Genomic DNA, 26290 nt, shown 5'->3' on the forward strand with positions numbered 1-26290 from the left:
GCATGCCATAGAATTTAAACACAAACTCATGCAGTTAAAAAGCATACAATATAAATGATGCAGGTGGCGTCCAGAGCACCACTGGGTTTCCACTGTTCTGCTGCATAGTATGCTCACGATTAAAGTTTTCATCAAAAAAATGCCACGTTTGCCCTCCCATCACACTGGTGTTCGGGGAGTGTATCGATAGGTATTTGACCCAAGCTTCAAATTAATTATTTGGTTTGGGGGAGAGGTTGAAATAATTGCATTGAATATTTAAATCCATATTCAAAATGAGGAACTGTTACTTGTTAATACTGGCTGAGGTGATGTGGAACAGAACATTCACAAACATTGTGACTTCCAGTGAACAAAGGTATTAAACCACAGTGTGGTTTCTGGAAGAGAAGAAAATATTGCATGTTTGGGATGAACTTGGTCTCTTGGTCTGCTGTCCACAGTCCTGGCTCTGACCCCAGCGGGGGCCATAATGCTGACTCCGCCTCTTCCGGTCATGTATCCTGTACTTGCAGCTCAGTGAGTCCTGGGTCTAGGAAGTCTGAACGCCACTGAGCCCTGTAGCTTTGCTGCTTTGATCAGGTTGGGGGCTCCATGCTCTTTCAGGCTCCTTTGTGACTGCCTTCTTTTTCTTGTTTAGTTCTCCCAGTGTCCGAGTAGCTACAACGGTATCCACACGGAGATCTCACGCGAGGGAGCCAGGGTTCTAGCACTGGGCTATAAGGAATTGGGACACCTCACTCACCAGCAGGTAAGTTTGACTTTTTCCTCCTTGGACAGCACCAGCTAGCGGATCGCACATGCTCTGTCAGGAGCCTGGTGTTACAAAAATTCCACCTGCTGTGCCTGATTTCCTGGTGGCTAGACATCACTCCACAGGATGTCTCCCCTCAAAATTTCCTACTTACTGCACTGCACCCAGGATGCCCAGGGGGGGAATCAAAAACAGCTTGAGAGGAATAGCATCTGGGCCTGAGAATAAACCTAACCCAACCTGGATCTTTAGCTGAGGTTTTTTGTCCCTTTGCTTCCTTGTGAATATGACTAGGACCCGTCTAGCTGCAGAAAAAACCATTGTGTCCATCTCGCAGTCCATGCAGCAATGTCATATGCAGCCCTGCTTAAAGGCTTTCCCCCTGTTTTGTGAGCGTTGTGCAGAAAACAGATGGTGCCCTTGGAGGGTTTGCCATCCGTGCCAGAGGCATGAGGCAGCAGAGAAGATGGTGCAGCACCACCTAAAATGCCTTCCCTACTGCAGCAGGGAAGGCAGTCTCAGATCCTATTCCTCAGTTCTTCCAGCCCAAGTCTGCTAACTCTGGCTGCAGAGGCTCTGTGGGCACAAAGGAGGCAATTTTGCCTGTGTTTCTCCCACCAGTTGCCTAGCCCTTGTGGCTTTGTGTTCATACAGGTCTTCATTATCAGCCCCTACAGGTGGTTCTGGGGAAAGGGGGAGGCAGGGAGGGATGAATGGAGAGACGTTGGAGAAGAGTGGCGTAACTGAGCCAGTTGGAGGAGGAGGAGAGCTGAGCAGGTGGAAGGTCAGGTGGGACAGGCTGCCCGTGGGAGCATGCTCGATTTTCCCATGACATCCTCTTGAAGAAGCAATAAATAACCAGCTCAAGACAAGTAGAGAATGATAGCAGCATCAGGAAAGGCTCTGGCCTGAGCTCTCCCACAGATAGCTGGACAGACTCTGGATTCTCTGTTCCGGCATCAGCTGGAGACTTTGGCAGCCTTGCAATGCAAGTCCGTCCTTTTGCCAACAGACGAGAGTCGTCGAAACATCAGGATGTGAATTTCCACGGAGTTTTTTTTTTTCTGCCGGTACAGTTGAATAGGGTTGACCCCCTTGGTTGTCTTTCTCTTCCACAGGCTCGAGAGATGAAGCGAGAGGCCCTCGAGTGCGACCTTCGATTTATGGGCTTCATTGTGGTCTCGTGCCCACTCAAAATAGACTCCAAGCCAGTTATCAAGGAAATCTTGAATGCATCACATCATGTGAGTGAAGGAGATAAGTGTTCTGCTGAGGTACTGCAGAAGGGCACCAGGCATGGTGGCTATAGGCAAGGAGACCCATCCTACTGCCTGATGCCTCCAGCTTTCCGGTGTCTACTTCCTTCTCCCACTTGGCTGGAGTCTCCTTTTGCTGCAGCTTTCGACAAAAAAAAAAAGGGAAATTTTGTCTCATTGTGGCTAGCACTTCAGCAAACCCCAAAGCACCCCTGCGGTAGAGAACTCAAAAGAATTTCCTTTCCACACACTTTAACCGTCCTCTGGAGATAGGGGCATACCCTGTGGCAGTCAGGAACGTGCCCTGTGGCAGTCAGGAACATATCCATACAGATGTTTGTGCAGGCAGGATTCACGCAGGCTCTCTAGGGAGGAACTTCCAGAATGAGAACTAAGGAAAGAGTAGTACAGCATTTGTTTTCAGCAGGAGCTTGCCAGATTCTTTTAGAGAAAGTATAAAGGCCGACTAGTTCTCTCCTGTTGTATTCCCCCACCTACCCACCATTTGGTATACAGAGGGGCTCCTTCCTAACATGGTGGCTTCGTTTTGCCCACAGGGCTAAGTGAATATTCTCCTATGATAAAAGCTGATCCCGGGGCCAGAGAGCTACCCCTTCCTGCCGCGTTTGAGGAGGAGAGATACTGAAGCTTGTTCTTTCTGAAGGGAGGGGGTTCCACGCCCACCCCCAAATCTTTTGCATGCGATGAGGTACTGCGTTTCCAGGGCTAGGTCAGCAAGGAGCTTCCAGAGCAGAAGCCCCATTGGTCTACTGCAGCCAAAATGATGCCCAGGCAGAGCAAGTTCCAAAACACCAGTGACTTGGTGGGGATGTCTGGGAAGGATTTTATATTAACAGTAGCTGAACCTGTAGTAATCATGTAACCTGCATCGATTCTGAAGGATGTGCCCTGAAAGAGGCTGTTTCAAAAAAGAGTTTTATTTTCTTCCTCTAAAATACGTTTCTTGGAGAAGGAGCATAAATTTGTAGGTAAAGGTAGTCCCCTGTGCAAGCACTGAGTCATTACTGACCCATGGGAGGACGTCACATCATGATGTTTTCTTGGCAGACTTTGTTACGGGGTGGGTTGCCATTGCCTTCCCCAGTCATCTACACTTTACCCCCAGGAAACTGGGTACTCATTTTACCGACCCCGGAAGGATGGAAGGCTGAGTCAACCTTGAGCCGGCTACCTGAACCCAGCTTCTGCCAGGATCAAACTCAGGTCGTGAGCAAAGCTTGGGCTGCAGTACTGCAGTTTACCACTCTGCGCCACAGGGCTGTTTCAAAAAAGAGTTTTGTTTTCTTCCTCTAAATGTGTTTCTTGGGGAAGGAGCATAAATTTGTACCATGGACATATTTGAAGATATGACATGGCATTCCACTTACTTGTGTGTGAGATTTTCAGACTGCAGTTTCAATGCTGTTTAATCTGAATTTCAAGGACTGCCAAGCTTGGTCCGGCTGGCATCCGGACTTTGCATCTCCAGGGTCTACATGAGCTGTCCCATCTTGTGCGTGGTGTTCCTTTCTGAGACTTTTTCTCCCGTCCTCAGGTGGCGATGATCACAGGTGACAACCCGCTGACAGCTTGCCATGTGGCACAGGAGCTTCACTTCACCCAAAAAGAGCAGACGCTCATCTTGCAGCCATCCAGCAGCCAAGGTAAAAAAAGTTGGGGAGTAAACGGGGCAGAGGGGAGCATTGCTGGGGCTCTGAGCAAGAGCATACGAGCCTGGTGTAGGCTTTCTTGTCTGAGAGGGGATGTGCCTTGGAGCAGCAACTCTGCAAGGTATAATGAGGGGTCCATGAAATGATATCACCCAATCTCTCTGTGACACAGAGCCACAGAGTTTTGGGGGCAGGATACTGGCAGCTGAGAAACCAGCGTCTTGCAGCTTCATAGCATGGGAGCTGGAGCTCACAAGAGCTTTCTCTTTGGCCCCGTTCTGCCAGAAGGACAACCCAGCTCATCTTCTGCTCTATACTTTCCTCTCTCTCTCTTCTCTCTGTGTTCCAGATTCCAGCTGGCAGTGGCAGTCCATCAACGGCAGCGTCACTCTCCCAGTCACGCCACGTTCTCTGCAAGAGCTGACCAAGCACCACAACCTGTGTGTCACAGGGGAAGGGCTTTCCCAGCTGCAGGCCACAGACTCGCAGTTCCTGTTGAGGCTCATCCCACACGTTCAGGTCTTTGCACGCGTTGCACCCAAGCAGAAGGTGAGAGGGGCTTCCCTGCCCAGAGTTCCTAAGGCCCCTCAAATCCCACTCAGCCTGGAAGCCAGTCAACAAATAGATCTGGGGCCTTTATTTCAACACAAAAGGCAGCAATGCAAGAAAAGGCGCTATGGGGAGATAATGTAAAGCCACAAAACAAAGAAATCCCCCAATCTACTTCAGATAATTTTGTATTTTAACAATTTACTAAAGGGCTAATATACCTAAATACAATTTCTTATATACAAAAAGTCATCCAGTAAATATATATCAATCAATCCATTCTCACAGGTAATACAAAAATATATCCTGTACCAGTATACTCTTGTTAACAATGAACAACCAGAATATGCAACCGTATATAACAGTAAACATACACACGATAAATAATCACTGGACAATATAAGGCAAAACCGCCACAATTCAAGGGTCTATAGAGTCCTTATCATGGAGAAATTTTGACCAATATTGTCAACCACTCCCTCCAATCTGATTCATATTGAAGTTTTCCGAATTGCACAGCGTAGTAGCTCAGGAAGGTTACAGTTCCGCCCGACGGCTAGCTTCATTCGTTTCGCAACGGATGCGTCCTCAGAGGCGACCAAACCTATCCATAAAATGGAAACAAAACTCCAGCAAGTGATCTATTTACTAAACATTATACAATGCATTCACATCTAGCCTTTTATTTCAAACCAAAGAGCATCACATGCACACGGATACACCCCCTCCCATAAACATAGTAATAGAGCAGTGGGGGGTTTGGGCACTCTGTGACTCAGCGGAACACAACTTGGAAAGTAAGATCTTTCAGATTATACAGACCCCCGGGCAGAGAAGACTGAAGGTCACATTGCCGTTTACTCAGGAAAGGCTGCTGTGGAACCTGTAGCCTGTGTTTCAGCCCAACCTGTCAGTCAGGGTTGTGTGATGATAAAAAGGGGGTGGGGTGGGGAGGGAGAAACCATATAACGGCTCCATGAAGTGAAAGATGGAATAAAGCTGTAATCATGGTTACAAAGGAAACAGAAACAGCAAATATATCTTATTGGAGCAACTTCCATTGGTTGAGGGATTTGCACCGACTTTTTCAGTGATGAAAAGCACATATTCCACACCGATCCTCTTTCTGATTTCCAAACAGAAAAAGATTCCTCCTTTAGCTGACACTGTGGCCATGCTTTTTCTGCAATTCAGTGCTAAACGGAGGACAGAGTGCCATGCAGACATGTTTGGCACAGGGTTTGGAAACGCCTTTGCTTTCCCACTGCATCCCTAGCCTGTCTTCCAGTCCAATTTATTGACTTCAGCTTGTTTCCACACCTGCTAGTATCATAAACCCTAACTAGAATAAAAGAGTGTGCCATGGTATCAGAATCAGAAAGAGAATAATAGCCATGAAAACGATGTCAAAAATAACAAAATACCTTGAGAAGTCTAGTCAAACATATTCATTAGTACATTTATCATCCATATTCAATGACAAAACCAACAAAATAGCAAAGAATCCAGTAGCACATTTAAGACTTAACCAACTTTATTGTAGCATAAGCTTTCGAGAGCCACAGCTCTCTTCGTCAGATGCAACTGACAAGGAGAGCTGTGGCTCTCGAAAGCTTACGCTGCAATAAAGTTGGTTAAGTCTTAAAGGTGCTACTGGATTCTTTGTTATTTTTGCTACTGCAGACTAACATGGCTAACTCCTCTGGATCTAAAACCAACAAAGATAAACGTTTCCTAACCTGAGGCAAAACTGGCCAACTGTAAAGTCTTAAGAGGAAGACAGATAAGGAATCTCTAACATTTAAAGTGCATGTGCTCATTAATTCAAGTATATCAGAATAAATACCGTAATTCCATAAAAACTCAAAAGTGCCAATGTCTCCATGGAGTGTGCAATAAACAACTATATCATAAATTTTTCTGTACAGTTCATAATAAATAGTTACGATTCGAATTCAGCATCATAATCACATTCTAATATTCAGCCCAAGTTCATGAATATTTATGAAGCCTGTAAAAAAAACAGAAGTCCAGAGTTGTCTAGTGATTTTTCATACTCCTTCTTGTAACTACAGGCTTCATAAATATTTATGAACTTGGACTGAATATAGGAATATGAGACACTCACTTTGGAGTTTTCATGGTATCTCAAAACCAACGTATATCTTTGTTAGTTCTGTCATTGAATAGGGATGAGAAATGGACTAATTAATAAGTTGGACTAGATCTCTCAAGGTGTATTGTAATTTTTGACATAGTTTTCACAGCTGTTATTCTCTGAGTATCATAAAACCAGCTGTTTAGAGGACACAAAGCAGCCAGGTTTAACTTAACCCATCTTCCTGTGACTGATGGCTTGAAAAGATGATGCACATTTAGTTCTTGATTGATTGAAGTGAAGGCCTAACAACAACATGGGTGTCGAGAAGCACACAGGCATTCTTTCTGAGACTCTGTGCTTCCCAATGCAGGAGTTTGTGATCACAACACTGAAGGGACTTGGCTATGTGACTTTGATGTGCGGGGATGGGACCAACGATGTCGGGGCTCTGAAACATGCTGATGTGGGTAAGTACCAACAGGGAGCCCTTGCCATTGTATTAAATAGGGGTGTGCACCCAAAAAATATTCGGGTTTCCCGCTTCAGGATTCTGTTGTTTGAATCGCTTTGGTATGCCCCGTAAAGATTCAGAGCTCAAAGCTAGACTTTTCTTGCTGCAAACAGCTAGAAAAGTGGTGTGGGCCCGGCTGCTGCCGCTTTGCCCGAAGCTTCCCAAAGCGATACAAATTGCTTTGGAAAGCTTTGCTTCGGGATTTCCGAATCAGAAACCCAATTCAGGAAACCCAAATCACACATCCGCAATATTAAGCATTTATTCAGTGAAAACATGGCTTGTTAAGGTTGAAAAAGATTGCTGCCAGGTAGACTGGTTGTTGTAGGTATTTATTTCTGTATTTAAGGCCAGTTGCTTTCTTGTACTGTAAGCAGCTTTGAGTACACACTTGGGGAGAAAATTGAAAAAGTTGTACAACTATACCGGTCTGTGCAAAATCCCACAAACAGAGACAAAATCCATGTGTAATACTTTTTATTGGGCCAACCATATGAACACAAAATACTGTGCAAGCTTTTGAGTCCACCAGGACTCTTCGTCAGACTTGAGATTTAAAAAATGACAAAAGGGCGGAAAACAGATCTCTTAGGCCAATGATTGTAAAGGTCTCATCTTCCCAGCTTCCTCAGTGAAATGTCAGTGGCAAACTTGATTGCTGTGTTGTAGGATTACAGCATGCAGTCTGGGTGAGGAGTTGTGTGCAGCCTTAGGGGGAGGAACCAACTCAGTTGTGGAATAGCTTATGACACCAAAACTAGACTTTTATTAATGGTCTGCTTTGTGACATCCCGTTCCATGTTATGTGAATTAAACACACATTACAGCATACTGATACGACTTAGGTGCTTGTTTAATTAAGAGAATGCATATGTGCTGCATCTCATGTTCCAAATCCTTAGAGTTAGCCAAGAGAATACTTTTTTAGGGCTTAGAAATTTGTTTCCAAAAATCTCTAAAAGGATCTACTTTCAATCTCACAAATTCTGCAAGCTCTTGCATTTGAGCAGCATAGTAATAATCTATTCTTATATTGCAGGCATTAAAAGATTATAACAGTTTTTCACAGTTACGTCTTTTTGCTGCTGTGATTTATTGTTAGGTCATTCAAAGGCCCTCTGAACGTGGAACTCCAAAAAGTGTTTGGTCCTGATGCTGGTTCCTCATGTCTTCTTTGCCATCACTGATCTCTTCTTGCAGGAGTGGCTTTACTGGCCAATGCCCCTGAAAGGCTCCCGGAGCGCAAGAAGAGACTCCGCGACGGACCTGCCGATGGGAGACCCGCTTTGCCCTCTTCCTCCTTGGTTGGGAGCAACATGAGACCCACTTCCCGAGCTGCCAAGCACAGGGTCATGTCACACAGGGAGGAGCAGCTCGCCATGCAGCGGGTAGGTTCAAAGTCAAAAGAGTTTATTGTCTGTAGCCATAGGCCGTCACAATTCACCAAACATTGACTAATAAACAATTAAATCCCTTATCACAGTTTGTATAGGTTACTAAAATTAATTAAAACAATACAGTATGCCAAACTATCCCAGGAGTCACGAAACAGCCTCATTCAGTACCACCTTAGATCTTATCTTTTTGGCTGCGAGTGCAAACTGAGAGACTCTATAGGACACATGATTATCAGTGTCAGATAACAAAAACACAATCTTCTCGATTTCAGAGTATGTGTTTGTGACTGGTAGGATTCTGTCCAAAAATTTAGCTCTGGGTACACCATATAATGGACAATGAAGTAGGTAGTGGGAAAGGTTCTCCACTGTAGGTAATCCACAAATGCAGGTGCGATGTTCCATAGGGGTGCGAGAATAACACCCTGCCAAAAGAGCTGTCCGCATCATCTGGCAGCGCAGAGCAGTGAAAGACACTCCGAGGTTGTAATGAGAAATACTGGCTAGGCAGGGAGATCTTGAATGGTCAGATTTGATTCGTTTATACCAAGGAGCTGCCTTAGATTTTGATATTGATAGCCGATCCATCTCTGCATGTGACTTGCAGATCCACTCCTTAAGTGGGAGGTTGTTGGCTGAGACCCCTAACAGGTCATCCGGGATGGTATACCTTTGGCAAACGGTGGCTAGAAAGCCAGGGTGTACAGCGAATAGGTTGCTAGAGCTCTCTCTCAATGTCGTGGGCAAGAGTCCCTTTCATTTTCAGAATGGCCGGCCCTCTTCAGGGGGCTTGATCTAAAGCCTTGCTTCGTTTTAAAATTGAACGTGCGCCCCCTTTCTTTCTTCTTTCCAACAGGAAAGGATCAGCCAGGTGCTGAAGGATTTGGAAGAGGAACAAATTCCCATCGTGAAGCTGGGAGACGCCAGCATTGCAGCCCCGTTCACCTCCAAGCTCTCCTCTATACAGTGCAGTAAGTGCAGATGGGAGGGAGGTTGCCTGTGTTGGAGGTCTCCTGCCATACAGCTGCTTTGTGTCCCTCGGAGACGACGTAGCACACATCCAACCTGAACCGGGGAGGGGACATCCTTACGGCCGTCTGCACACTTAATGCCAAGAGCATTCTTTGAGCCCCTTTTGCGCTACTAGTGATGACGCAGTCGATGGAATTTTTTAATATTGCATGAAGCAGAAATCTATGGAAAATTGCACACGAGATGAGGGAAATACCAAAAGCATAAGGCGATTTCTATTTTTCTTTGCCTGTGGGAGTTTCTGTTGAACGAGGGAAAGTTTCAGTTAGCACAAGCGGCCAAGGTAGGGCTTGGAACAAGCCACATCCCATCCTCTCTGGGCTCGTCTTTGCGTGGGCCGAAAGCAGACATCCAAGCAACCAAGGCTTCCTTTCTCTCCCTGCAGTCTGCCATGTGATCAAGCAGGGCCGTTGCACCCTGGTCACCACCCTCCAAATGTTCAAGATCCTGGCACTGAACGCGCTCATCTTGGCCTACAGCCAAAGTGTCCTTTACTTGGAAGGGGTAAAGTTCAGTGATTTCCAGGCTACGCTGCAGGGGCTGCTGCTGGCTGGCTGCTTCCTCTTCATCTCCAGGTCCAAGGTAAGGAGGATGGCGAAGAAGTGGATGAAGCACTGGGCAAGGTCTCAGAAGCGTCCGACTGCAAAAGCGGTCTTGAAAGAGGTGGCAGTGCCTGAGAAATAAGCATGGGTTTGTGTACTGGTTTATAGGCTTTCCAGCAGTCATTGTCCTCCTGACTATATAAAGCAACATAAACCAATATGAACAAAACAGTTTGGTGTAGTGGTTAAGAGCGGGGGACTCTAATCTGGAGGTTCTAATCTTGAGTCCTCACTTGTCCACTTGAAGCCAGCTGGGTGACCTTGGATCAGCCACAGCTTCTAGCTCTCTCAGCCCCACCCACCTCACAGGGATAATAATAATTTTGTTGGGATAATAGCAGCATACTTTGTAAACTGCTCTGAGTTTTGTTAAGTCATCCTGAAGGGCGGTATATAAATCGGATGTTGTTATCATTATCGTCGTTATTAAAAAACTATATGCTGGCTTCCTTGGCATAGGATTTTTCAAAAGCATACCACCGTCCCCATCTTCTGAATGTCATTTAGTCTATTCAGTTAGGAAGGAAGCCTTGTTCTAGAGAGGCCTCGATATGATCGTCTTGCTTTCTTCTGCCATTTAACAGTGCCCTCTCGAGACTCCAGAGGGAACATAGCTTAATTAGAACTGCTATTGCATGCTGCTCCTGCCTAATTGCCGACAGGGCAAGCCCCGGTGTCGCTTTGAGGCTTCCTTTCCAAACCACGTAACGTGGAGCTTGCTTTCAACAGTGATGTCAGAGCTGTATCTCACGGCAATAAAAAAAAATGAAAATGGCAGGCTAAGTTTTTTTTATCGCCGTAGTTTGGAAAGGAAGTTTGTTCCAGTTTTGCATCTCTATTGAATTACTCTCTCACTCACTGTTTAGATGGTAAGGATTATAACAACATACTCTGGCTGTCCAAATTACCCCCTTGGTATCGTGGCCAACAAAGGTTGTCCAAACCTTAAAACTGAAGATGTACACCGAGGGCTGGATGCCGCTGCAGATGGAGGCCACCTTGCCCAAGTGTCCTGACTGCTGTGGCTAATAATTTATGGAACAGCAAATGCTGAAATGCACTCCTGCACAATTTCACTTAAGCCCAAGTGTGTGTTGTGTATATATAGTCATCTTTTCATATGAGAACTGTTTAAAATACATACAAGGTTTTTAGAGATGGGTGTGGAATTTGTATGAATGTAATCAAACATAGTAGGAGTCTTGTAATCTGCTTTTAAAGCAGAAAACATCTCTTCAGATGGTTTTACTCCAAGGTTTATTAAGGTATTCTTGAAGACTTCTAAATCTAGTTAGTTCTTTAATGGATCTGGAGTTGTTGTGAAGTTAAATTAGATGAGTTAGATTAGACCACAGCAAAGGTGATTACATGGTTTTGATTTAACTAATTGTTCAGTAGCGCATTTTACCCATACTGTCCCTTGTTATTTGTGATGACTGTGACTAGTTGACCGCTTGTTTCTTTCATTCAGGGCTGCTTTCAAAGCTGTCCAGAATGCCTGTCATTAGCTTTACGTAGCCGCTCCCAAAATACTAATAGGTGAAGAGAGGGTGGCTTATTGAGCTCCGATCCTGACTTTTCCTTCTGTTTCCAGCCTCTCAAGACCCTCTCCCGAGAGCGCCCGCTCCCCAATATCTTCAACCTGTACACGGTTCTTACGGTGCTGCTGCAGTTCCTAGTTCATTTCCTCAGTCTGGTTTATTTGTACCAAGGAGCACAGGCCCGCAGTGAACCAAAGTAAGTGCTGTTTAGGTTTAAGCATTAAATTGTAAAGGAAAGTTCTTGAACAATGCAATGAGTAGCAGTTTATTTGAACACGGGCAAAATACATGTAAGACAACTCCCAAGCAGAAAACATGAGGATTATTATTGCATGAATTACTGATGTGCAAAACCCGAATGATCAATCTTGAGTTCCACTAAAGCTCCAGCATTCTAGAGCCAAGCTCTCAAGGACCACTCTCTGTTTCTTCAAGGAAAGAAGAATTTGCGGATCTCTATAAGGAGTTTGAGCCCAGTCTCGTGAACAGCACGGTCTATATCATGTCCATGGCTATGCAAATGGCCACATTTGCCATCAACTATAAGGTAAGGTGTGCTTGACTTCTCTCAAGTTGACAAAAAGAAGTGTGTGTACCACAATGCACTTCCTGTTTCTCTCCTCACCAGTGATGCAGCATAGTGCTCATTTTAGAATCCACACTCCAAAAGCTGTGTAACAAAGTGAGCAGAAAGAAATGACCAACATACTAAAGCCAATGAAGCAAAAACTAAGAGTTGGGTATGGGTAGTATTGTGGTGGTACATGAGGCTAAGCCAGAAGACTGAGAAAATGTTCCCTAGTTCCTAAGAAGCAAGTCGGGAATCCAGGTAGGGAGATTCTTCTCCCTTACATCCATGCTGAATGGTTTGAATTATACCAAATGGATTCTATCACCTACCATGGTATTGTGGTTTTCAGGTTGTCTTTACTATGAAATAAAATAAACATAGATGTGAGAGGGAAGTTAGACTTCTCTTGCAAATGCTTGCAGCTGTGGTGCTAGGATAGGCCGAGTAGAGAAAAATGGCTCTTGGTTTTTTGCAACACTTGTATTTAAAGCCCAATTAAATCCATTTTCAGGACAGCTCTTTTGGTTTGGAAAGAAAAGTCAACTGGCTTTTACTGAGATGTGGAGATCTTTTCAGTCCTTGTCTCTATTGCTTCAGGGTCATCCATTTATGGAAAGCCTAAGGGAAAATAAACCTCTGCTGTGGAGCATTATCTTGTCTGGACTGGCAATTGTAGCCCTTTTGACAGGCTCCTCCCCAGAGTTCAACGAACAGTTTGGACTGGTGGACATCCCAACAGAGGTGAGCAGAGCCGCCTGGTAGCTCTTTCCTCTAATAATTTCACTAGTATGTCACAATTTTCTTGCTTTGACAGGAAGTGTTTCTGAAAGCTTTAGTAATGTATGCAGCTTGTGTTGTGCCCCGAGAAATAGGAGGATTCTAGGGAAATCCAAGGACCAGAGGTTTGTCTGAACTGGTAACGTTCCAGGGAGAAAACCCTTGACAAACAGGATATGGCTCGCACGCATCATTTTCTGCCAGCCCTTTGGTCCAAAGGATGCTTACAGTAGAGTTTTTATAAGAAGGGGGAAAGTTGGTAGTGTTGTTCTAGGTGCTGGTCCTCAAGTTTGACTGACCCCAAAAGCTTAGAAAACTTTTTAGGGAAAATTTGCCGTGTTATTATGCAATCTCTCTACACACACATACACATGTTGGGAGTGGGGGTAGGAATAGGACACCACAGTGATGGGGCCAGCTTTGGTTTTTCTAATTTGTAATTTAAAATGTCCTGATAAAGCACACCACACTAAGTGGATGGCTGCAGCAACTAAAACATGAGAAAATAAATCTTACCTGCTCTGGAAGCAACCCCTAGGCTGCTGCAAACTAGTGCTTCAGCTCTTACCAGAAATTTTTATGAAACACTTTTAAATTCAAGGATTGTAGCATAGTAGCTAGCAAGCTTCTGTAAACAGAGGGCGATAAGGCACAGAGGACTACTTCAGTAACCTCCCCATCAGTAGAAGCCAAGGATGGTGGATAAACATGAGCATTTTTCTAATATTTCCCCTCTACAGTTGTTTAGGGTCTAGAAAAAGGGGCAGATAAAGCCCCCTTCCCCCAAGGGTATCGGGTTGTTATGCCATTTAGATGGTCATTTATGCAACTGGGTGAATAAAGCTGCCCTATCATCTTTTACCGGGCCACGTAAGTCTGTCCTGTGTACCCTTTCTGCCATCCCCTATGCCCAAATACATTTTAGTGCAACCAGGAGAACTGTCTTGTAGAGCTTCTGCATGTCTTTTCCTTCTGTTTCAGTTTAAGCTAGTGATCACTCAAGTCCTGATGGCCAACTTCTTCCTTGCCTGGATGGTGGACAGAATCCTGCAGTTCTTTCTGGGCAGTACAAAGCTCAAAGTGCCTTCCTGAGACAGATCCCATTCATTTTCCCCTGGCAGATGTGAAGGACAACACAAGGGAACAACTGGCACACAGCATCGCAAGAGGAGTATTTATTCTTGTGACAGTGGACAGGCCTTTTCACCCCCGTTTGATGCTGGGATGCAATTTCAAGTGTGCAGCTTTGGAAACCACAATAAGACTTGGGGCGAGCGGGTGGGGGAGGCTATACTAACTTTCAATTTTACTCAGCCATGACAATATCTGTTGATTTTTGTATTGCCCTTCTGCTCCTGGAAAAGTGGTCATGGATTTGGTAATTAAACTGCAATCAGTGCATTTTGAAATATGGCTGAAACTTTTGCAGCCCGGCGCCTCTATGTCCTGTGTTTCCTTACGTCGATAGGCTTGAATGATATGGTTGATTTTAGAGTGAATGGATTTACAGAACGTTTTCCTGGAGCTCAGATCAACTGGGCTGTTAATTTTTACTAAACGTGCTTTCCCTTCTTTGTACTTCAGCTGCACATACTGAGCACAAGTATGTACAGGGAGAGTTTTGCCCACGAAATAAGGTTTTTCAAAAAGTGCTTTGCATAGAAAATTACATGCCCGTGCTGGGAAAAAGTATACAAAAATATCTGGTTTGTACTTGTAGCAAAATGTAGTGCGTGTTACCCTGTTACTATCTCACAGGCAAAGTCATATTTACAAGCTTCAGCATCTAAAGTGGGGCTCCTTTTAGAAGAACACTTCCATCACCTCTGCAGCATTAGTTGATTGTCCTGTGTCCCAAGCGCCTTGACATTCACTACGTTTTCTGGAAGAAACTGCTACGAGATGGTAGGTGGGAGTCTGGCAGCGGCCGTTCTTTCAACTACAAAGCCGTAGTTATACTGGAAGCAAACACAAAATAGTCCGTATGAACCAGCATGTTCTCTATGGAGAGGCCATACTTCATTGAGTAGAACACAAGCTTTGTGTGTAGAAATTCTCAGATTTAATCTACTAACAATTCATGAAGCAGGGCTAGAAAAATGGTTAGATCTGCTGCCAATCAGGCAATAGTGGGGTAGAGATACTAAAGGCAATTTCTTATGTACATTACTGACTGATTCAGCCACTGCTTACCTCTTTCTCAATGTCAGTGAGAGATTTAATATGTACATCTTTAAAGAATGAAGAGGCCTGAGGAAGGGAAAAACAACAATAACTTTTCACACCACAATTCCATAAGATCTTTCATGGTCATCTTAAACACAAGATTTCCATTTCTATTATCTTTTGTAAACATGGCTTCTGCTTGCCTAAACTTAAATGGAGCTACTGGTAAAGAAACAAAGCAGCCCACTGAGAAACTAACCTCTTTACTGAGGTAGAAATCCTCTGGCAAAATCCTGCCATGTTTCATACCACACTTTTGCTCCCTTCTCACTCCGAAACTATAATAATCACGGCTTTTTTCTGGAAAAAGGGGTGGTGGAACTCAGGACCGCGCAATGATGGCTCTTTGGGTCAGCTGGAACAAGGGCGGAGTTTTTTAAAGTTTAAATTGCCCTTGGCAAAAATGGTCACATGGCTGGTGGCCCCACCCCGAACTCTCCTCTGTCTGGAGATCACAGGGAGGGGCCACCGGCCATGTGACCATTTTCAAGAGGTTCCGGAACTCCGTCCCACCGCGTTCTGGCTGAAAAAAAGCCCTGATAATAATTATAATATTTGATTTATATACCGCCATCCAGATCGGTTTACAAAGTGTGTTGTTATCCCCACGACAATCACCCTGTGAGGTGAGCGGAGCCAAGATTGCTCAGGAAGAGCTGTGACTAGCCCAAGGTCACCCAGTTGTCTTCAAGCGGAGGAGTGGGGACTCAAACCCGGTTGTCCAGATTAGAGTCCCACCACTCTTAGCCACTACACAAAACAATACCAATGAGTACTTACACTGCTTCTACTACTGATGCTGTTCTCAAATTTAGGGTGCAGAGCAAAGGGTACCCCATCCATGGCTAAGAGGGAAAAATATTTAAATTCAGATGCTATCCAGAGGTGGTTTGATAAAAACCAAAACCAGAATGTGCCAGTGTTAACACCAGTCTCCACACAGCAAATGTCTGAATTAAATTCACTAAAGGAAACATGATACAATAGCAGGCCTCAAGTTTAAACACGTGCCCACTGCAGCACTTGTTTCTGTTCATGCACTACCATTTTCTTACAAAAGCAGACACCCCAAAAATGAAGAAAGGAAAGACTGAGGGTATTCATTATTTTAGGTGTAAGAATTCATCCATTGACAAAACAGCGTAAGAAGCGTCAAAGATGTGCCAGGCAAAGCAATACATCTTATTACAGCTTTGACTCTTAGAATTTAGGAAGATACCTACCTGAAATGGCATAGACATTTGAACTCTCGTATATGGACTCATGAGGTTTAAGGGTAGCTTGTCTTTTGGGGCCAAATGGAGCTGCAGGCTTTTCTGGTGGGGCATCTGTACTGCAAGAATTGACAAATATTTCAGAGCAATCTCACATTCTGTACATAGCTACATTCCACTGGAGGTATGAGCAGAACTGTTCAAGTCTGCTCTCTTGCACACAATTTGGATTCTTCCAAATCTTCGTAACATTTTTCTCACCCTCCTTTGTGGCTGTATATTTGAACACACACAGAAGCAAGGGAAAGGGCTCCAGTGTTTAGAATGCAACTTCTTCGTGCTCTCTGGGGGCTCCTCCTATCTTCTCCCAAACCATCTAAATATACCTGCCTCGACACTTCCTCCAAAACATCCAATTATTAATCAGAACACAGCAAATGAGTGAGCTTCCATAAAGCAAAGTAAGGCCGTTTTTGTGTCCTTTAGCATAGCACTTGGATTTGTGGGGCACAGCAGCTAAGATGTCAGGATGCAAAATGAAAGAGGCATTGTAGTCTTGTTTCTCCTACGCTGCTCCACAAGTTTCTACTACCGGATGATATTTAGGCGACACAGATAAATAGGTCACCAGTTAGGTCAACTGTGTTTGTTGTACAATGCTGTGATACAAGTTAGAGTTGGATCTTAGCATTTCCCAACTGTGTGAGGAGGAGGAAGGGCAATCTTGTCTGATGGCTCTCCTTGCTACAGCCTCGGCATGGCACAGTGGAAAAGCTGGTAGGATCTGACAAGAAATCCTACCTTAGGTGACATTCCTTAGGTGACATTGCACTAAATAGCTGAGTGCATTTTAAGCAGGCATCTCTTAAGTTTCTATTCAGTTCCATCAGCAACCAGCTCTTATTACTGCAAAGCATTTTAAAAGGCAGTCAATTGTTTTACAGATATGAAGGCAGCTGAAGTAGGATGGGTCTGGAAAAAAGTGTGTGGAAGGCAGGAAGTAAATACAGCTATACCACATAGGTGAGGAATGACAACTGGCAACAGCTGACCTTTGCTCTCTGCACAGACAGGGAAGTCAGAGCTGGGAACAGTTTCCATCTGCTGCTACCACTATGCAAATAAGGGAAGGAGGATTTAGGCTTGTGTTTATCTGCATCCTAGTAACAGAAGCCTAGGTCATGCATGGCAGGGGAGAGGATCAGGGTTCTCTGCCCCACAGACAATGCTTGCTCTGAGGGCCCCTGCCAGGCAATAACTTATCTTCTCTAGGAGACAAGTAGCAAGGAATTTCTGTGTGTTTTACAAGCTCAAACATATTTAAGCCTGCTAAGTAGCACTATAGTATGTTTAAATGACCTCATTTTATGGACAAAGGCCTAACCAACAATTTGCAGTGAACTGGGCTACTGACTCAGGTGACAATCTGGATTAACCTTTGGAAACAAATAGCAGGAGATGGAGTACTCCATAACTGGCCTTCCGTTTTTGCCATTTTCGGACAGCACAGGTGCTGCTATGGAGACGAAAGGTCGAACTCCATCGCCTGGAGTGAGCAGCAGCAACTGTTATATGCAATAGTTGGACACAGTCTACAATACAATGGAAATGTCTGAAACTTACTTGTCAGGCTCTAGCGAAAGTTGCTTCATTTCCAGATTGATCTTCCGAGGCTTGGGAAGGGGTTTGGGTTTGAGAACATGATCCTTTTTACACCACAGTGCAAAGCCACTCATTTCCCTAGACAGGAGAAACGTATGAATTTTATACTACCATCTCAGCTGTGGCTGACACAAGAACAACGGACGTAAAGACAGCAGAGCCTCACCCTATTCGCAGGTAGTTTGGGAGTACTTTGCTCTTGCTGCTCACCAGGATCTCAAACACAGCTAGTTCTGTGGCTCCCAATGGAATCAGCTTTAAACATAGCCGTTTCTTCTTAGAGACAGACGTTTCTACAGGAGGAAGTGGAAAGGGGAAATTTTACACAAATTTGAAATAGAATGCCAATCTTCATTAGCAAAAATACTGATGTTATGTATCCAAGGGAAAGTTAAACCAATGGGGCTGAAGGAAGGGCAGGCCTGCATACAGTTGTATGTACTCATTAGCTGAAGTGAGAACATGGTCAGCTTTTTTGTATTTACAGGTATCATTTGCAATTCATTGGCTTTTGTCAAAATATTGAAAATCCTAACATTCGCTTTTTAAAGTACATTTCTTGCCCTTGTAGTAAACTGGAATGGGCAATGATAAAAACCATTCCTGCTCTAAGCTATTCTAAATCATGTTCTAGCAAATCAAGTTTGCAGGCACCATACACAAAGAGTGTCACAGAAAGCCAGCCACGCTTGTGCAACAAACTCTTTTGTCAATAGGAACTGACACTTCCTGATGCTTTAACTTCAGTTACCCAAAATATCTTCAAGTCTACTTTGGAATTTGTTTTATTTCATATTAATTTGACAGCCCTGAGCTATTAGGCACGAGCTGCTGGTTATGACCTTTAAAGCCTTTCCTGATATCAGAAAAACATATCGAAAGGATCGTATCTAAAGGATTGCCTCTCCCCATATGCCAACTACGGCCTTCAGGTTGCCACATTCGAACAGTCATATAAGGACACACCCATGCATTTGCTACTGTATTCCCACCCTATGGAACGGGCTTCTTGAGGAAGTGACAGGGAGACTATGGGCCAAGCTACACATGACGAATGACACTTGAACAGCAAGTGTATTTCTCCCTGTTCACTTGCCCTCCACTCAATCCACTTGCTGTTCAAGTGTCATTCGTCATGTGTAGCTTGGCCCTGTCTTTCAAAGTTTTTGAAAGAGGATTGCAAGGCTGTTTTAGTCAGTAGAGTTTTTAACCGAGTGTAAGCTGGAGGTATTTTCACAAGGGAGTTAAACTAGTATTTTATTGCATCAAATATGGTTTTTTTAAATATAGAACTCTCAAGCCAACTTGAGCCTCAAGACACAGTATAAATATTTTAATGGATGAATAAATAAATACCTTCTGAATGCCACTTGCAAACTGAGTAAGGAACAAAACAAGAATGTTTCCCTTACAGAGTCTCCTCTTAGCAGCCTGTCATTTGAAACAAACATTCATCACATCCTTTAAAATATACAGGATCCCACCTTCAGGACAAAAGGTTTGGCTGAAGGATCCTCAGAGTGTTTTCCAAGCCTGTAACTATAGCTGAGTTCCTGTTAGATTTGTGTTTTCTATCTTAGGCTGCGATCAACCATGTTTAAATTCGTATCGGTAGTTATTACTGTACAGTGCACAACCACTGCAGCTTAGTCATCACAGTACTATGTGTTGTTGACCAAGTGCACATACGGGAAATCATTCCACTGAAGGCTCATCATCATGACACGAGCGACTGCAAAAGCCTATCCCCTGTGAGATGGACTTACTTGGATCTAAAAACTCTTTAACATGAACATATCCAGAAGGCAGCGGAGATTTGTCACTCAGGATTACCACATCAGCTATTATATCACCTGCGGGGTTCTGAAAAGAAGCAGAGTCCACTAAGTCTATCATTCACACCAAGCTACTTAAGCACAGGCTGCCCCATCCAGCCTGGCATTGTCCTTACCTCACTGCTTATAGTTGAAGTAAAGCACAGGTAGTAACCAGACTTCTGTGCAAATCCCTTTCCAAAGTTTGCAGATGCTCCTTCCACAGTGGTTGTGATCTAAAAGAAAGAGGATATGAAACAATGGGGGGAAGGCATCATCCTGCTCAGTCAGTCTAAAATTAATTGATGTTCTTGGATTTTACCTTATATTCTGAACTAATATTTCCAGAAGGAGCCTTGAAAGCCAGAAGCAGGCATCGAAACTGGCCGGCAGTAGTAGTTGAGAGTGACACACACACTGCTTGTGCCATGTGTCTAATTTCTAGGTCTGGATTCAGAACTGATGGGTCTCATACTGGGGAGGGGGCACAACCCCCTCAGTAGAAGTTTGAGAACATACTGATTTTCCAGGTTAAATTAAACCCCACAAAGCACTAAAAAGATACTCCACATTTTAAGAATATACACCCCTTGGATTCATCAGCAGGTTATTAAACTGCAAATGACAGAAGCAGGTGATGAAACATGGAAACTGAGCGAAGGGCAGGAAGCTGATCAGTCAACAGTCTTAGAATCTTGGAAGCTAAATAAGAACACCAGGAAGCCATGAAGCAAGAAGAGACTGAATGAGCAAACCAGGGCCTGGCATGGACATTGCAGTCAAACCGGTTTGGAGTCTGAACAGCATGAAATTTCCATGCCCCAGCAATATGGGCTGCTGCCTCACAGCAATTTACATACAGCTGGTGACAAAACTGATACAAGGATCATTCACGCTGGAGTCACAAACTGACTGTCACTAGTTTAACTCAGGAGTAAACCCAATGTTGGTTTAACTTGCCGTTCTAGTCAAAAACTTAGGAGCTATGGAAGAAAGGGGAGCAGAAAAGAGAGACGGAATATACATACAAAAAATAAGATATATTAAGAAGAAGGGTTTCTCGTGATCCCAGTAAAATATCAGTTTAACTGTGACCTTATTGCAGGGGTCCCCAATCCTTTTGAGCTTGTGGGCACTTTTAGAACATTGAGAGGTGGTGGTGAGCACCAACCCAAAATATCTGCAGAGCCAAATGTAATACCTTCCTCCTTGCATCTTCAGAGAAGGAAAGCCTGAAGGGGGAATGCAACCAACACCTTATCGCTGAGATTTAAAAACCAGTGTAGAGACAAATGTGTCAGACTAAGATCTGGAAAACCACAGTTCAAATCCTACTCTGCCATAAAGCTTGCTTGGGTGACCCTAGACCAGTCATGCTCTCTTTCTCTCAGACTAACCTACCTGACAGTGTTGTTGTGAGGATAAAATGGTAAAGGGGAGAAAGATATGCTACTCTGAGCTCCTTGGATTAAGGGAATTTAAAAATGTATTAAATAAAAAAAAACTAAGAGTGTGGACTAGAGGCTGGGCAATCCATTCATAAGCCATCCATAGGCTCAATGGAATACCCCTGAAACATCCATGTAGCATTTGTGACAAACATGCAAAATTTTCCGTATGTATTGTCTCACAACAGACATCTAAAGTACGACAGTTTGCTTGTACCACTGTGCCAACGAGGGTGAGAGGATAATGTTTTGCCCAGAGTTATTCAACAAAGTTTGTGGTCAAATCTGAACTGAGGGGGCACTTCTCTACTCACTATCTCAGACATTCTACAGACAAGCACTTACTACCTACTGCTGCGGAAGAGCATGTTACATGGTACAGAAGACTCCTAATACAAGTCTTTAAGCTCTTGCTAGAAGTGAAAAGAGAACAAGACAAGGAAATCTGCCTTACGTTCTCATCCTTTTTACTTCTCTAATATTTAACGTCAGTATTTTTAAGTTAAAAATAACTTGTTGAAACAAGCAGATAACAAAACTGAGAACTTTAAACATTCTTAGTCAAACATTCTGACTTCGTCAGTGACAGTTTTTAAATGAAGTACTAGCAAAAGCAATTTTTAACGTTTTTTTTAAGGAGACAAAAGCCAGCTGAATTCAAGGATGGGCTTTAAAACCATCCAGCACTTATTTATGGATAAGTAAGATTTGTGTCCAGCAGCACTTTAAAGACCAATAAGAGTTTCCAAGGTATAAGCTTTAGAGAATCAAGCGCCTCTCTTTAAGGTGCTACTGGATTTGAATGAACCTTGCTCATCTACTGCGGACCAACACTACTACCCACCTGAAATTATTTAGCGATATTATAATTTAGTGCATTACTCTGTCCTTTCAGGATCCCGAGCCTGCTTGTTTGCAGAACAGCTTAGCAGCCACTGAGATATGCCACATATTACAAGACAGGAGTCCAGCAGCGCCTTAATGATTTAGCAAAATTTATTGCAGCATCAGCTTTTCTAAGTTGGTGTTCACTTCATCAAATGCATTGGAGTGTACACGTCCGCAGATCGTCTCCTATGGGTTATTTTTGTTAGCCTTTTAGTTGCTGCTGGATTCCTGTTTTACCTTGCTGCCAGATACTAATGCAAGTGACAAATCTGGCACTTTCATCACATATTTCATAGATTTCACTTCCTCTCTCACATATTTGAACTCTTACTTAAAGAGAGTTTCAGGTCAGCAGCTGTATTGATCTGCAGTACAAGAGCCCCGTGGCGCAGAGTGGTAAGCTGCAGTACTGCAGCCCAAGCTCTGCTCATGACCTGAGTTCGATCATGGCGGAAGCCGGGTTCAAATAGCCAGCTCAAGATTGACTCAACCTTCCATCCTTCCGAGGTCGGTAAAATGAGTACCTAGTTTCCTAGGGGTAAAGTGTAGATGAGCATAGAGGAGCTGCTGTTAAGTGGTTGGGCTAAGAATCAGCACTCTGCTCCCACTACTGCCAAGAGCTCAGCAAGCAGCCCTGGGTTAGCTACAGCTCTATTGTGGAGATAATATAGCCACAGCTGTATTGTGGAGATAATAAGCTGCTGTATCATAGTGGTTAAGTGGTTGGACTGTCAATCACCATTGTACTGGTTCAAGTCCCACTATACAGTCATGAATTCAGCAGGTAACTTTGGGTAAACCACTCGTCTCAGCCCCAGCTGTATTGTGGGGGTAATGACACTGACTTTGTTCACTGATCTGAGTGGGGCACTAATCTGTTTAGAAAAGTGGTATATAAGCTGCTGTATCACAGTGGTTAAGTGGCTGGACTGTGAATCAGCACTCTGCTGGGTCAAATCCCACTACGGCTATGAGCTCTGCAAGTGGCCTTGGGTCAGCTGCTCCTCTCAGCCCCAGCTCCACAACGGCCTTGTGGAGATAATAACAACAGCGACCAAGTTCACTGCTCTGAGTGGGCACAAATCTGTCAAGAAGAGCAGTACATAAGCAGAGGTATTATTATTATATTAGCACAGTTCTTATTACTTTAAATATTCCTCTCATCGCCTGGTTAGATAAAACCCTACATACTTTAGATTAGAAAGAGAGACGGCTGAATTGCAACTGATAACTGCTAAAGACGATGCATCTACCTGGACTGAATTGAGACAAAGGATTCCCATCTCATTGCCAATGCTGATTTCTCCACACCCACTACCCCTCTGCATACCCCACCCTATTCAATCATGCCTGCCATTGTCAGTCACCGGCTATTATCATTTGGCTTCTGCAATCACACCTCTCTCCAAGATATAAGGTCAGATGGACTCACATTATAGCTGTATCTGAAGAAGTGAGCTGTGACTCACAAAAGCTCCCACCCTACCATAAATGTTGTTAGTCTTATAGGTGCTACTGAAGAGAAACCAGAGTATTATAGGTGCTACTGGACTCTTGCTGTTTTCTACTGCTGCAAACACAGCTACCCATCTTGATCTACATACTTCCACGTCTCCGTGTATCTGATGAAGTGAGCTCTGGCTCTTTAAAGCTCACACCCTGGAAATCTAGTTGGTCTTCAAGGTCCTCCTGGACCCAAATATTGCTCATTCAAAGGGAGAACTTGAGAAGAGGCGGGGACAGTTTTATCAGGGAAGAAGAACCAGGCGAGGAGGAAACACATTGGGGCTAATTTAGGGTTCCCAACTCTGGGTTGGGAAATTCCTGGAGGTTTGGGGGCAGAGCCTGGGGAGAGTTCAAGAGGGATGGGATGCCACAGAGCCCACCCTCCAGAGCTGCCATTTCCTGATCCCGGAGGATTGCAGATCAGTTGTGATCCCGGGAGAACTCCAGGCTCCACCTGGAGGTTGGCAACCCTACCCCGCAGCTGTTTAATCCCCTTCTAGGGAGCGACTCTCTCCGTTTCCCGCCTTTTTTGGGGAGGGGGAGGGGGGCTCTCCCTCAGAATTGTGTCAGGGGAGGGGGACGGGGCGGTTTCGCGTCTCTCACCGCAGTCCAGCCAGCGGGCGCCACGCTGGCGGCGGAGGTCCAGCCCAGGCCGGTGAGCGGGGTGTTCATGGCGGCTTCGGGACAGTTGTCGGCGGCCACGGAGGCTCAGGCTTGGCGGGGAGGGGGAGAAACGGGGCGCGCCAACGGCTGCCACCACCGGCTGCTCCGCGGAGGGAAGCGAACGGCGGAGAGGGAGGAGCCCCGGGACGCCAAGCCCCGCCCCCGAAAGCCGCTGTTAGGCGCCCTCGCGTGTGACGTCAACAAGGCAAGCCGTCCGATTGGCTGCCTCCTTTGTCTCCAGAAGCGGACAGCCGGGCCAATGGCAAGTTGACGCTCAGGAGTAAGGTGCGCATGCGCCTGGGTAAGTTAGTGCAAACTTTGAAGGTGCCCCCTGTTTAATTTCATTTCTTGCCACTTCTGGATTTATTTACTGATTTACTTCATTTATACCCCACTTTTCTTCCCAGTGGGGACCCAAACAACAACATTCTTCCCTTCTCCTTGATATTGTATGGAAATGTCCTTGCTGCTGATGGTACTACTATGTAATCTACCTTGAGTCTCAGTGAGAAAGGTGGACTATAAGTGAAATAAATAATCCTCACAACAACCCTGTGAAGTAGGCTAGGTTGTGTGTACGTCACCCAGCAAGCTTCCACAGTAGAGGTTGCCAGACTCCAGGTGGTGGCTGGAGATCTCCTGGAATTACAACTGATCTCCAGGCCAGGGAGATCAGTTCTCCTGGAGAAAATGGCTACTTTGGGGGGTTGGATTCTATGAAATTTTATCATGCCGAGATCCTTTCCCTCCCCAAACCCTGCCTTCTCCAGGTTTCAGCCCTCCCACCCCCTAAATTTCCTAGCTTGGAGCTGGCAACCCTAGGATTCATTCGTTCATTAATTTATTGTTGCGGTCTTTAGACCAAACATACAAAAAGAAATATATTAAAATCCAGATTTAAATAGGCAGAGCGGGGATTTGAACCTGGTTCTCCCAGATCTTAGTCTGACACTAACCACACAGTCTCACCGAAACTTGGGGACCAACTGTTTTCACTGAAGGCAGAGCTTTTACCAACTGATCTCCTTCTGTACATGACAAGTAGACTTTGATGGTTCGTGACTGTTTTACTCATATCCTAAGCTGCTTCTTGAGTCCACACTGAGAAAAGCTGTAAGAAAGCACCCAAATAAATATCTCCAAATTGGAATTTTCCAAGGCTTTCATGGATAGCTTTAAGGGACCATGAGCAACCTGGGAAAGAGAGCAGCTCTGACTGTTTCTCCCAGTTGTTTAAGAATTCAGAGAGAGAAATAAAGAGCTGGACGTGGGTCACATAATGCTTTATTTTTTTATTGCTATATTACAGGGAAAAGAAAGGCAATACACACACCAGAATATATATATGGGATATGCTATATTAAAGAGAAAGGAAAGTACCTCCTCTTTAAAAAAGTATTATTTGCTAATATCTAAGACACTGCCATTACTATTACAATTAAAGCTCTCCTGTCAATGAATTCGTATGCTAACCAACTCAAGTTGTGTCTGGATTATCAAAATTCACATGGATTGTTCCATGCCAGTTAGTTACAGTTAATTGTTATTGTTGTAGCCACAGGCCATAACATTCCAGCATATACGCCAATATATAACAGTGTGCCACAACAAAAGGATTAAAAGGTTTTTATGTAAAAGGATAAATCTTAAAAAGTTTAAAACTGAGATGGTGAGAAATAAATGCAAAAACCATGAGATAACATGGAATTACAATTTAGCTAGGATTCTTACAGAATTAGCAGATACTAATTTCTTCCTTATATTTATTGATAAAAAGATAAAAGTAGCCACTTTGAAAGTAACAAAAGGGATAGCATCAAGCCAATAAAAAATTAATACATTCCTCATCTGAACCAGAAAAACGTTTAAGAAGTTGATTCAACAGTTTTGTATGGACCCATAGGAGGAATGTAGAACACAGTGTACAGTATCTTCCATCTGAATAAGAGCTGAGGCATTTTCCCACTGGTATTCTTTGAAATCATCCCTGTAAATACTCAGATGGCAGTTTGAAAATGAGCACTATTAAAAGTCTTTCTTAACATAATATTAGAAGAGTCAGCTAAAGTAACGAGAGAAGAATTTGTTTTTCTTAATCCGAGGATACT

The 26290-nt window shown here is 44.1% G+C and overlaps 2 protein-coding genes across 2 annotated transcripts in view; one reads left to right on the plus strand and one right to left on the minus strand.

Annotated features, from left to right (window-relative positions):
• Positions 1 to 14172, plus strand: part of ATP13A1 (ATPase 13A1) — a 42003-nt gene extending 27831 nt beyond the window's left edge. The window contains exons 15-26 of the mRNA XM_055003211.1: positions 641 to 751; positions 1873 to 1998; positions 3566 to 3674; positions 4030 to 4229; positions 6701 to 6797; positions 8042 to 8229; positions 9095 to 9209; positions 9656 to 9852; positions 11467 to 11609; positions 11849 to 11960; positions 12582 to 12725; positions 13743 to 14172. Of these exons, the coding sequence (XP_054859186.1) occupies positions 641 to 751; positions 1873 to 1998; positions 3566 to 3674; positions 4030 to 4229; positions 6701 to 6797; positions 8042 to 8229; positions 9095 to 9209; positions 9656 to 9852; positions 11467 to 11609; positions 11849 to 11960; positions 12582 to 12725; positions 13743 to 13853 (1653 nt within the window). The 3' untranslated portion in view covers positions 13854 to 14172. The remainder of the gene's footprint in view (positions 1 to 640; positions 752 to 1872; positions 1999 to 3565; positions 3675 to 4029; positions 4230 to 6700; positions 6798 to 8041; positions 8230 to 9094; positions 9210 to 9655; positions 9853 to 11466; positions 11610 to 11848; positions 11961 to 12581; positions 12726 to 13742) is intronic.
• MVB12A (multivesicular body subunit 12A) lies at positions 13741 to 24322 on the minus strand. The gene is made up of 9 exons (XM_055003212.1): positions 24123 to 24322; positions 19815 to 19913; positions 19630 to 19726; positions 18030 to 18156; positions 17825 to 17941; positions 16211 to 16320; positions 15768 to 15832; positions 14955 to 15011; positions 13741 to 14719 (listed from the first exon to the last, which is right to left on the minus strand). The coding sequence occupies exons 1-9, from the start codon at positions 24189 to 24191 to the stop codon at positions 14657 to 14659; spliced, it is 804 nt and encodes a 267-aa protein (XP_054859187.1). The 5' UTR covers positions 24192 to 24322; the 3' UTR covers positions 13741 to 14656.
• Positions 24323 to 26290: the final 1968 nt, after the last annotated feature.

This window comes from Eublepharis macularius, chromosome 19 (genome assembly GCF_028583425.1).
Source record: "Eublepharis macularius isolate TG4126 chromosome 19, MPM_Emac_v1.0, whole genome shotgun sequence".
Taxonomy (NCBI): domain Eukaryota; kingdom Metazoa; phylum Chordata; class Lepidosauria; order Squamata; family Eublepharidae; genus Eublepharis; species Eublepharis macularius.